Source organism: Macrobrachium nipponense, chromosome 7, assembly GCF_015104395.2.
Source record: "Macrobrachium nipponense isolate FS-2020 chromosome 7, ASM1510439v2, whole genome shotgun sequence".
NCBI lineage: Eukaryota > Metazoa > Arthropoda > Malacostraca > Decapoda > Palaemonidae > Macrobrachium > Macrobrachium nipponense.
In genome coordinates, this window is record NC_061109.1 from 53,003,596 (window position 1) to 53,016,323 (window position 12,728).

General features: G+C 39.9%; 1 protein-coding gene across 1 annotated transcript in view; it reads left to right on the forward strand.

Moving 5' to 3' along the window:
- LOC135217605 (uncharacterized) overlaps window positions 1–12,728 on the forward strand; it is a 202,254-nt gene that overhangs the window by 44,125 nt on the left and 145,401 nt on the right. Inside the window, exon 4 of the mRNA XM_064253570.1 lies at window positions 1,593–1,748. Within this exon, the coding sequence (XP_064109640.1) occupies window positions 1,593–1,748 (156 nt within the window). The remainder of the gene's footprint in view (window positions 1–1,592; window positions 1,749–12,728) is intronic.

Here is a 12,728-nt window from a genome sequence, read left to right on the forward strand (position 1 = left end):
AATGTTGGCAGCGACAGAGATGTTCTACCTGCTCTTCTGCTATAATACAATCATCCCTCCTCTCTTCACTGTTAGCTCTTATATCTCATTTCAGGTATTGAAAATCTGGTATATACTTCATTTACATTTTGCAGTACTGATGATCCCCAATTACACCATCTACTAGTATATTTAATTCTTAGGAATGGATTCATCTTTACAAGTATCTTGCCCTATCTATGTACCATAACTGCTTTGTCTTGCCTCTGACCCAGTTCAGTTACAAAAAGCTTGACTTTGCTAATGTTTGTTTTAGAATGTTGCTTTTTCATTCCACTGTTTCGTCCAGTGTTGCCAGATTTCCACACCACTGACTTACATGCTCGCTTAAATTTTAAATTCATTCAACCATCTGTAAATTCTAATGTCTATAAAACAATATATACTTTGCTTCACTGTCTAAAGATCACTTCCCATAAACTTCCCATATCAAGTTCAGCACAATCACTTTTTACATTTATTAAAAATTTTTTAAGTAGATTTAAGTCACCTTAATTGGAAACCTAAAGCTGTCACTCTATCATCTGCATTCCACTTGTCAATCAAGGCATCAGTCCTTGATCGACTTCTAGAGCTTCATGATGTATATACTGGTAAATATGAAAATAACCAAGTATATAGGTAAATTAATCACATAATATAAGAAAATAATATATTTGACCAGAGTAAACTTCTAAAAAGTGTGGAAATTTTGTTCACACTTCATGTGGCTAACAGTAAAATGTGGATGCCACTTCTACACTAGATCATCTTATGCATGAAAAGTTCCCAACCAGAGGCCAGATTTCCACATTTTGGCAATACTGCTTCCATCTTCGAAACATTTCTAGGACTTTTCATCTGGTTCTGCTGTGTTCTGTTTTTGGTTTCTACCAAAACTGTGATCAGGGTTTTTGTATCTTTGCTGGCAAATATCTTCTCTTGTACTTGCTTTATTATAATGAATATTGACTTTAGCTAATATCCTTAGGATGAATAGAGATTATGGTTGTACGCTAGTCAGCATAATACTAATGCAAATTGGGATTGTACAGTAATATGTTTATTAGCTAAATAGGTTTGTAAATGAATTTTATTATTTCATAACAAGAATCCTTTTTTTTTGTGGAGTTTTCATATTCACAACACTCCTTAGTGATATTTTAATGTCATAGTAATTTATGTATGGGGGCATCTTGACTTTCTTGTACCACCTGTGGGTGATTGAATTATTCTGCAATCTAACAGGTAAGGAATATCCAAATTTATCCTAATATCTGATTACAAGGTAACATTTATCTTGTGAAATATATACAGTTATTTCAAGATTTAAGAATTTTATCATAATTATCTTTTTGTCATTTGTATAAATGTAACCTGATAGTTTACTTAAGATTCTTAAAAAGTACTATGAAAGGCAGATTACCTCTGGTTCCATAATAGATTTCTATAAATTTTATTGTTCATAAAAAATAATCAAACCAACTTAAGAAAGGACGGAAAGTTTTGTTTTAAATGAAAGAATCGAAACTTTATCGAAGCAGTATGAAATAGTGATATTGTTTGGTATACAGGTATGAGCACCAACAGCCATCGTATCTTGTTCCGCAATATTTTGGTTCTGGGCCAGGTTCAGCCACATCACAGGACGGATTAAATCTTACCACGTCCATTGGTAGTGGTATTGATGCTGTAACTAAATCTAGTCAACCCAGTGTCATTGGTACCAGGTACAGTAATGTGTACATTCTTCAGATATATAGATATATATAGTTTGTAGAAGAACATGATATGTTGTAATTTTTCCATAGCTTTATAATTCTGTCACATATGAGAGGTTGAAAATGTTTGGGGTGAATTTAACCATGTTTACACACAGGTAATGTCTAAGGGGGCCAGCTGGCTAATGCCATTTTTTTAAGGACAGGACTTTGACATTCATACCACTTAATAAGGTGGCTTGGGGCATCTCCAAACCGCATATGATTTTCGCCTCTGACCTTCAGTTTTGTGATGGTGGTGTTATTTATCCCGAAAGTAACCATTTGTCACATTCTATCTCCTCCCTTGATACTTAATATTAAGACCTGAGATTACTACCATATATAGACCTGATGTAGACCTCCAATCAAATGAAGTTTTTTTCTCAAAGTCATTTTTTTGCCAGATATTAAATTTTTCATTATGGTAAAAAAAAATAAACCCTCTAAATCAGGGAAAAAAAGTAAGAAAAAAAATGAAGCAAAAATTGTAAAAAAGGGCTACATTTGATTGTTCTATGATGTCTTTCTAAGTTATATACCAAATTTCAATGCTATAGCTTTAAAACTAAGGAAGAAGATAGAATTTGAAGGTCAATAAGTATAGTTTTGAGATACTGATGTTCACAAATTTTCCTTGTATTTTTACAGAGATAATTTTAATAAATCATGATTATTATTGATTTTATATTCCTTTTTGGGTATTAGTAAACCGAAACTAAGTTATTTATCATAATTTTATCATAAAGGAAGATCCCTTTGCTCAAAGATCGTAGCCTGGGACACTGTGTCAGGCGAGACGGGGCGCTCCCTCTTACACAACTCTCTCTCTCCTTCACTAACTCCACTAATATTGCTGATAGTATGATCTAATGAACTCTTATTAGAGCAAATTTTCCTCTTCTTTATGTTAGCAAGATGTTTTGCTTGTATTTTACTCTTTGACAGATGAAATTCTTCCCAAAACAAAGAAAAAAAGATGTAAAAACAAGCGAATGTCGGAGGTGAAACTCGAATGTGTACTCTCTCTCATGTTTCTGCTCGCACTGAGGGGTGTAAGCTCATAACTTCCTGTCTTGTAACTCGTGGAATCTCTACAGATGCCAATTTGTTTGATAATAATTATCAAAATTTAGGATAACAGAAGAAATATTGCATTTTCTTATACAGATCAGTGTTTTTGGCTTATTGAGTTAATTTTCCTAATTGCCCTGTAACTATGAAAGTAAGAGGAATTTTGACAAAATATTTCATATACGCATTCTCCATTGCCATACGAAGTTCCATGAATTTTTTCATGACTGCATTTTTCGCCCTATACTACCATATATTTGCTTACTGGCCGGCCCCCTTAAGGCTTGAATCCTCTATGAGTATTTATTGTAGAATAGTTAAGGGTTAAATCAGCAGATATATGTCCTTTTAAAATTCTGAACTATATAACAGATTTAGCAAAAAATCTTTTAGAAGTGAGATTAAAATGATTTTGTCACCCTCCCATTACAAGCTGTTTTTTTAGTTCACCAAAAAAATTAGAGGACTTCAGTTTTAGTGTGGTTATTGTAGTTGCTTTGTAGTTTGTTAGTTTGTGTAAATTTTATGCAATTTGGACTTTAGGTGTATGTTTGCTTTTTTGTCATTGCAAGCTTGTCACATTCTCTTGTCACTGGTTAAACTTAAAATGAGTTCTCTTCATGTTTGTCTGCCTTGTGCTCTTTCTGCCTTAACTACTATCAGGTCTATCTAGCAGTTTATCTCCTCTATCTATTTTTTCCATCAATTCCTGTGACTTCCTATTAGTCTTTACCCTGTTTTTTCTATTTTTACTGCCTTTTTTTAAGCAACTGTTTCTTATCCTTTCTGATTGCAAGTCACTCTGTCCTAAACTTTGTCTTTTTTATATACCACACCTCCACACCAGTTCCTTTTTGTAATATGGCCTTCCCATCATACTCTTGCCTGTGAATCTTACCTTTTATTGTCCAACTTTCAAAATCTTTTCCACTTTTGCATGTCAGTGTAACTTGTGTGCCCATTGCAAGTGTTTTCTCTAGCAACTAATGGGTCATTTTTATTTTAGTAACCTAGAATTCTCTATTTCATCCATGTTGCAGATATTATGTATTACAGTACTGTACTGCTCTATCAACTCCTGCCTCACAGTAGTATGTCCCCAAGGTTCACAGAAATAATCTTCCTCATCTGAGACCTGACCATTTATCACAGTGTGGTTCCCACCTCCTGTCTTCCCCATCTCCTCTTGCAATATATTTTTGGCATTTAACCATTTCTTACTCATTTTATATTTTGTAATCTTGAGCATTCATTGATTAGTACAGAGTTCATTCCACTCTGTTCCCTTCGGAGACCCTTCAAAACCACATGACCATTTTCATGAATGTACTTTTTCAGTTGCTTTTTTTTTTTCCAGTCGCCGTGAGTTCTATTATGCTTTCTCAGATTTTCAGCCCTTCAATCTCCATTTCACTCAACCATGTTTTAAACATTCCACCACCTTTTCCTCATATATTACACTATCAGCACTAGGTCATTGTTGCAAACAGTTACTAGGGGCCCAGTCCCTTTTTGTGTTTGTTGCTTCTTCTGTTAATATGGTAAACAGCAAAGGACTCAGCATTGATTTTAAATGGCCTTTAAGATTTGGTTTAGTGTCTTTTCTTGCAAATGCCATTGCCTTCATTCTGGATAGTATAAGATGTTAGTTACTCTACCATAAGTAGAGTAACTAACATCTTTAACTTGATGAGACTTTCTGATACCTTCTGCTTCCATAATGATAATTATTTGTCTGATACTCTCTAATATGCATTTTTTAGTTCCACAAAAATGCTGTATAAGCTCTGTATTAGCATGGTACTTATTTAGTAGCTTCAATTAAAACTACTACTGGTTTACATCAATGTGGCATGAAGCAAGACTGGCATTTACTGATTTTCACAGTTTTCTCAGTCTTTTCTTCCAGCACTTTCTTTTATCTCTTATACTTGTATTTTCCTTCGCATACCATCATCATGCAGGCTTTTTCCCCACTCCATTTTTCAGAGTAGATATTTTCTTGAAGCCAGATTTCTTGCTAACTGGATGAAAATCTTATTATTTTGTATAAGTAACTTACCAAGTAACTACATAGCTATAAGTTTCTTATTTTGCGGCAGCTTAAATTTGAAATTTGCCATAGCAATTTTTTAACTGGTCCTGGCCACTTTTGGGGAAGAATAGGTGTAACACAGCTAAAGCAATCATTCATTTTCTGCTGCACAACAACGATAGCCGCTTGCTTGGTAGCTTTCTTTGGAATTTTTCAGCAGATGGTTGTGGTTGACACAGGATTTAGTGACGTATTCTTGAACTGTATTCTTGAATTTGGTAGCGTTTTTGCTAATTATATTATCTCACTTTGATTTTTCTGATTTGTGACTATGTTTGAATCTATAATTAATTCACAGCAGCCGTGCATCTGGTGCCCATCCCTTATGGCACTCTTGAGTGGCTGTTGATCAGCCAACCACAGGGCTGGAAAGTTGCAAACTTGCCAGTATCTGTCAAAATGTCATACAGTGAGGATCCCTGCTCCCACCTTATCTTACAAAAATGTCTTTCAAAAGTTATTACCTTCATTACACCTCAGTTTTACCCGAAGAAAAGTAGTGTTTTCCAATTTCATCACTAAACATCGTCAAGCAATGATTTGAGGATTTTAATGATAGTACATATATGAATTATGTACTACAGTAAACTTAATACTAAAATATGCATTGTGAATTAAACATGAAATTTTAAGATAAAATATATTCTTTCATTCCATACATAACATCGCAGTGCATTCATCATTTTGTCAGAAAAGGTAGGAGCAGAGATCCTCACTGTATGGCGTTTTGACAGACTGATGAATTTGTAACATTCCAGCCATGTGGTTGGCTGATCAACAGCCTATCAGGTACGTTGTAAGGGATGGGGCTGGGCACCAGATGCACGGTTGCTGTGAATTAATTATAGTTCATCAAGTATCCAGTTTTGCAGCAAGGGCTGCAATACTAGACTGACTTCCATTAATTATGACTCACATACCATTTACAGGCAGTCCCCGGTTATCAGCGACTTGGTTATTGGCGATCTGATTTTATGACGCTTGTCCAGAGCTATAAGATTGGCAATTTATGGCACCATAACGGGATGCGTTCCAGTTATCAGCACCATAAGGGTTCTTATGGCGCGCCATAAGGGTGCTTATGGCGCTCATGACTGGTTATCAGCGGCATTGTGGTTCCATAAATCCCCACTGAGTTGTGGTTAATGGTGGTTTTCGCTTATTGGCACACAGCTCCTCAGTGGCGTGGTTGGTATGGTGTTTGCGCCCGACCTCGGTGGTCACAGGTTCGTTTCTCGGCCATTCCATTGAGGAGCGAGAGATGTGTATTTCTGGTGATAGAAGTTCACTCTCGACGTGGTTCGGAAGTCACGTAAAGCCGTTGGTCCCGTTGCTGAATAACCACTGGTTCCATGTAACGTAAAAGCATCATACAAACAAACAAAACAAAGCTTATCGGCACACCCCCGGGAGTGGAACCCCCACCGTTAACTGGGAACTACTGGTATTGCCAACGTAAAGGTCAGACTTGCTCTTCCATTCTTACATGCAAGGAGTGTAAAGACTGGGAATAGGGAAAGTGGATTCTCTGACTAGTTATTTAGAGAAATTTAAGAAAAATAAGGAAAGGAGGGTGGCTGCTAGAGCTGAAAAGAAGGTGTCTAGTCAGGATTCACATTTTATTCCTGCTCCTTTTACTCCTGTGACTACTTTGTCACCGATCAACAGTCCTCTTGCTTTTCCTACTACAGGCAGTCCCGGGTTATGACGGGGGTTCCGTTCTTGAGACATGTCGTAAGCCGGAACACGTAAAAAATCCTAAGAAAACCTTACTTTTAATGCTTTGGGTACATTGAAAACTATGTAAACTGCATTCTTATTGCATTTTTCATCACAAAAAAAAACTTCAAATATTGATTATATTTTGCATTTTTGGTGTCTTATTTCATTTAATGCGTAAGTAGCATCTTTGCGCTAGCTATAGTACAATAACTGATGCAGAATTTTAAGAGTTTTTATGATGTATGTGTGGATTTTTCCCAAATCAGTTGTCCAAATGGCTTCATTCGGCGTCAATGATCCTGGTAGTCACGACGCCAGATAATTATTAATTATTCATTCATTCATCTGCCAGATGAGCGTTGTAGGCGTCGTAACCCTGGAAATAATGTCTGATGAATATAATTGAGAAGCGCCTTAACCTCGGAACGTCGTAACCCAAACCCGTCGTAACCTGGGGACTGCCTGTACTCCTTTACCTAGCTGCCAACCTTCTGATCCCAATACCATTGCCAGTTTAGAAGCTAGGATAAATCACAAGTGCTTTAGAGAAGGTTGATATCCCTCCCACTGATGCTCCTGGATGAAGGTCCCTGTCAAATTCCCCTAAGATCCCAAGGAGCATGGTGGGGTTTGCCCACTGGTAGTTGCTCCTCAACCGAGCCTGTAGTGCAAGGATCTCAGGACTTGGAGGATGGCCATTGGAAAGGTGTCCAACTTGGTATTCATGCTCTTTTGTCCAGTGAGTCAAATTCATGTGCGTGTGGAGAATGAAACGAACAATATAAGAATGTTTCTAGATCACTGGAAAGGTCAGTTCCATAGTCAGATAACCCATCTCTGCTTCCTTGTAAGTCATCTAAGGATCAGGATCATAGTTCCCGACCTTCTTTTATCTTTTGGGATGTTTTCAATGGCTTACCTTCAGTTTCAGTGTCAGATTGCCAGTTTGCAGTGCCCAAATGGGCTTCCAGTTCTCCTGTATCTGGATAGAAGCGTGTAAGGTATTCAGTGGGACCTGACAGATCCAAAAGTGCTGTGGAATTGCGGGGATGTCTGTTAGTGGTGGGATCTGAGGGGTTTCCAGTTCCGGTAGGATCAGAGGGATCCATGGTGTCAGTGGATCTTATGGATCCAGGTGCTAAGTTTATCTTATGGATCCAAGTGCTCAGTGGGATCCAAGGGATCCAAGTGTATACTGGGACTCATGAGATCTGGTGGATCCAAGTGTCTGGGAGGATCAAAGAGTGTAGTGGACTTGCGCATTCGTCATCTCTAGGATTAGCGCCAACATCTAGTAGAGTGTTGACCTCTCACTCTAGACTTCTCTCCCATCCACTTGATGTTCAGGATCCTTCCCTGGATCCGATCTGACATCACCTGAATAGTATCATGGATTTACCATAGAATCCGTCAACGACTTGGGATTCTTCATAAGTACCTACATCTCCGATTTCAGACGAAGAGGAGGAGCCAGATCAGAATCAGCCGACTTTGGTATATTCATCTTTGTTGAGATATTTTCTGTATTGTTTTCTAGATTTCTTCTCACTAGCTATGCCCTCATCCCCAGGATCAGCCTTTTTGATGAGACAACCTGTTGAAGATTCCAAGTTCCTTAGTAGTATATGGTTCTTTCCTCCTCATTAAAGAAAGCCCTATCTGGCATTGAGACTTGGCTCTCAGAAGAGAGATGCAGGAAATTAAGTTTTTTATGCTCCTCCTCGCTTGTCGAAAAGGAGATACCTTTCCTATATTACTGCCTCCTCCAAGGAGGACTTTTAACAGTTTGATTGATTTGACAAGGAGGTTGGATTCTGGACTGGACCATAAGTGCACTAGCCAAGAAGGTCGAGGATTGCGCCTCCCTTCAACCTAACTTTTCATCGTACTGGTTAGATGGCTCGCAAGAGGTAGCGTCATTGGTTACTGTCAGGATCATCAAGAAGAGGGAACAGTGATGCTTGTTCATCATGCAAGGGGTAACTCTGTCACAGAGATCAACCCTTCTGTTTGCTTCTTTGGATTGCAGTCTTTTTTTTCCTTGAGCCACCATTGAGCATGTAACAGCTGAACTCCAGAAGAAAATTACCCAGGATTTTTTAGCCGCTTCTTCCAAGAGGACCCAGGGAACAACTCATGCGCCATTGACTTCATTCACTTCTCTCTGCAGCACCACCCTTTCCGTGGAGGCACAGGCAAATTCCAGTCATGCCCTCGAATCAACATTCAGTCTGTGCGACCAGCAAAGAAACCGGTGACCAAAACCACCTCTCGTAAGGTAAGGATCCAGTTCTCCATGCTACAGTGGGAGCCATGCTGCAGCAATTTTGGAGCAAGTGGGCAGAAAAGAAAGCTGCGCCATGGGTTCTACAGGTCATCAAAGAGAGTACTCCATCCCCCTCAAGGAAAACCCACCCGTTAGTTTCCTCTCCCATCAACATGGGAACCTACTCCAAAGACTCTGAGAAATTTACTGCCCGGTCAAAAGAGATCGATTCCCTTCTCAAGAAAGGGGCGGTGGAGTTAGTCGAAGATAACAGGACAAAAAGGTTTTACAACCCTCTATTTCTAGTCCCCAAGTCATCAGGTGGTTGGAGACCCTTCCTAGACATCAGCACCTTGAATTTCTTCCTGAAGACCACGGAATTCAAGATGGAAACCAATCACTGACCTGTCAGCCATTCATCAAGGGTGACAATAGATATACAGTAACGTCCTCGGGTTACGCTGGTCTCGAACTTACGATGTTTCGTGGTTACGAACGCGCCCCATAAAAATATAAAATAATAATATTTTGCGTCGTTCCGTCTTACGCGGTTTAGCGTCGTAAGCAACGTAAACAAACGCGAACTAGTTCCAGGCGCACGGCGGAAGAATACGCTTTGTGGGGGAGAGGACGGCGTCGCTTCGCTACGCTCAGTCCTCGTCCATACGCCATTTTGGTTGTTTACACTGCCTCTCTCTCCCTGTGTTGTATCGTTTTTTGTAACTTTTTGCTCTTTGTTATGGCTCCCAAGCGCAAGGCGGACTCTTCTGATGGTAGTGCATCGAAGAAAAGGAAAGGCCATCACCATGGAAATTTAAAGTGGACATTATAAAGCGATCCGAGAAGGGAGAAACGCCAACAAACATTGGCCGCTCGCTTGGCCTTAGCCGTTCGACCGTTGCTACCCATTATCAAAGATAAAAGAGCGCATCGTTGAACATGTGAAAGGATCTGCTCCTATGAAAGCGACAGTGATAACTAAGCAGCGTAGTGGTCTAATATTGAAATGGAAAGGTTATTGGTGCTTTGGTTGAAGAACAAAATCAACGGCGTATCCCAGTCAGCCAATCAAACTAATAAAGGTAAGGAATTGTTCTCTCGTTGTTATTGATAGGTATTTACATTAAATCATGTGGTATTTTCATGTTCCGACTTACGCTGAAATTCGTGTTACGATGCATCGTAAGAACGGATCAACGTCGTAACTCGAGGACCCCCTGTACAGGACACCTACTTCCATATCCCCATACATCAAGAATCCAGGAAGTATCTAAGGTCTTCCAATTTTTGGCAGTGTTTCGACCTGTCATCAGCTCCCCAGGTTAACCCAAGTTCTCGCTCCACTGGCAAAGTGGCTGCACCTGAGAGGGATCAACATTTGTCTCTATTTAGATGACTGGCTCCTTCGCTCCCCATTGAGGTCAAAATGCATGAGGACCTTCAAGAGACTGTTTGGTTGGCCCAAATCTAGGTCTCCTGATCAACGAATCCAAGTCCCAACTAGTTCCAACTTAGTCGATTCTATATTTGGGAATGAGGATAGAATCTCAAGAGTTTTTGGCTTTTCCATTCCATCCGACAAAGGAGTCATATCTTGTTTACTGAAAGTTCGAAAGTTCCACTTTTGCCCATCATGCACTACCAACAAGTGGATGAGCCTTCTGGAACTCTTTCATCCATAGAAAAGTTTGTGCCTTTGGGAACACTACATATCAGACTGCTTCAATTCTTCCTCAAGGCCAACTGGCAGGGAAGAATCCTACCAGACTCCTGTGTGTTCCCAATCACTCAAGAAACCAAAGAGGCCCTCAAGTGGTGACTTGTAGAAGGAAGATTTGCGGAGGGGAAGTCTCTGTTCCCTCTGAATCCCAACTGCACACTATACTTAGATGCATCAGATGGGTTGGGGTGCCATCCTGGAGAATGCAGTATTAGGGACTTGGTCCAGTTCAGAAAAGAAGTTACCCATAAATGTGGAAGAACTCAAAGCAGTTCATTTGGCACTTCAACACTGCTGCAGCAGTTTACAACAACACGGTCAATGTTCATTTGGATAATACAATGGTGCTGGCATAAATAAGAAATCAAGGAGGGACACACTTGTTCTCCCTGTACAAGGTGGCCAGGGATCTACTTTGGGCTTGCGACAGTCACACTAAGATTGTCACCAGGGTTATTCAAGGGAAAATGAATGTCATCATGGATGAGTTAAGTCGTTGCAAAGAGGTCTTACCGTCTGTGTGGACACTGAATTCATGGCATTGCTCCAGTCTGTGGAGATGGTGGGGTAAACCGTTGATAGGTGTGTTTGCAATGACGAGGAATCATTGAATTTTTCTATGTATATTGCTCGCTAGTCCTGGATCCTTTCGCATGGGAAGCAGATGCGATGATCCAGGATTGATAGAATCTTGACGTTTACGTATTCCCACCCTTCAGTATGGTGAGGGATGTAATAAACAAAATCTGTTTGCACAGCCACCTCTCCCTGGCCTCAAAAAGAATGGTTCCCTGATCTCCTCAGCCTCCTTGTAGATTTCCCAAGACTTCTGCCACAGCAACGAAGTTTACTCAAGCAACCGCATTTTCACTGGTTCCATCAAGGACTATCCACTCTTCCTCTGACAGGCTCCATACTGTCACGAAGTTTGTCAGAGCAAGAGGCTTTTCAAGACCAGTTGCAGAGGTGATTGCAAAGTGTAAGCACCAGTCTTCTGCCAACGTTTATTTTTCCAAGTAGGCAGTCTTCCTTTGGTGGTGCAGGAGATAAGATATCTCATCTTCTACAGCCGTAGCCCAAATAGCAGACTTTCTGCTATTTTTAAGGACTTCCCGACAGTTAACTGCATCTACGATCAAGCGGTGCACGGCCATGCTAAACTCTGTGTTTAGGCAGAGGGTACTGGATTTGTCTTCAGACAAAGACATCTGCGATTTGATTAAGTCTTTTGAAACAACCAAAAGGGAAAAAAACATTACTGTTTTGTACATGGAACTTACCCAGCAGATATATACTTAGCTATAGACTCCGTCGTCCCCGACAGAAATTCAAATTTCGCGGCACACGCTGCAGGTAGGTCAGGTGATCTACCGCCCCTGCCGCTGGGTGGCAGGAATAGGAACGATTACCGTTCTAGAATCAGATTTTCTCTGTCGCGGTAGTGTCAACATACGTTGTTGCTACCTCCTGACTTGATTTTCGTTTTTTTCATCGCCATCGACCTTCTGGGCTGTCTTTTGCAGGGAGTACTGGTCTTTGGTTTGGCATACGCTTTTATTAACTTTTTAATGAATTTGGCTTCGAAATTTTGAAGAATATATTACGTGAAACTATCGAATTTTTCGGTAGACACTTATATTTTGCAATAAGGGAAATATTGATTATTTTTTTTTTTTTTTTCACTAATACGTGTATAAGTGTTAGAACTTGATGAAGGAAATATAAGATCTAACTTCCTACTTTAGGAAGTCAGAAAGCATATAACTAGATACGCTTCCTTTAGAAGCTTTAAGAGCTCTCGTACTAACGAGCAGTTAGAGTATTGACAATTCTAGTAGTTGTTGCATCCTCATCACCTTCTTACTCCACAGAATCTACAAATTCATATGTGCAAATTTGAAGATAAATGGATGGAGCTCAAAAGGCGAGCTCTAAAAAGGTAAGAAGTGAATATAGTGTTCCCAGTGCAGTGGAGGGTGCGTCTGATCGGCTCCGTAGCGCTTCCAGGCCTAGACCTCTTCCAACTCCCAGACCCAGTGGAGGAGGAAAGTCGACAGCCGCAGGAAGGTTAGG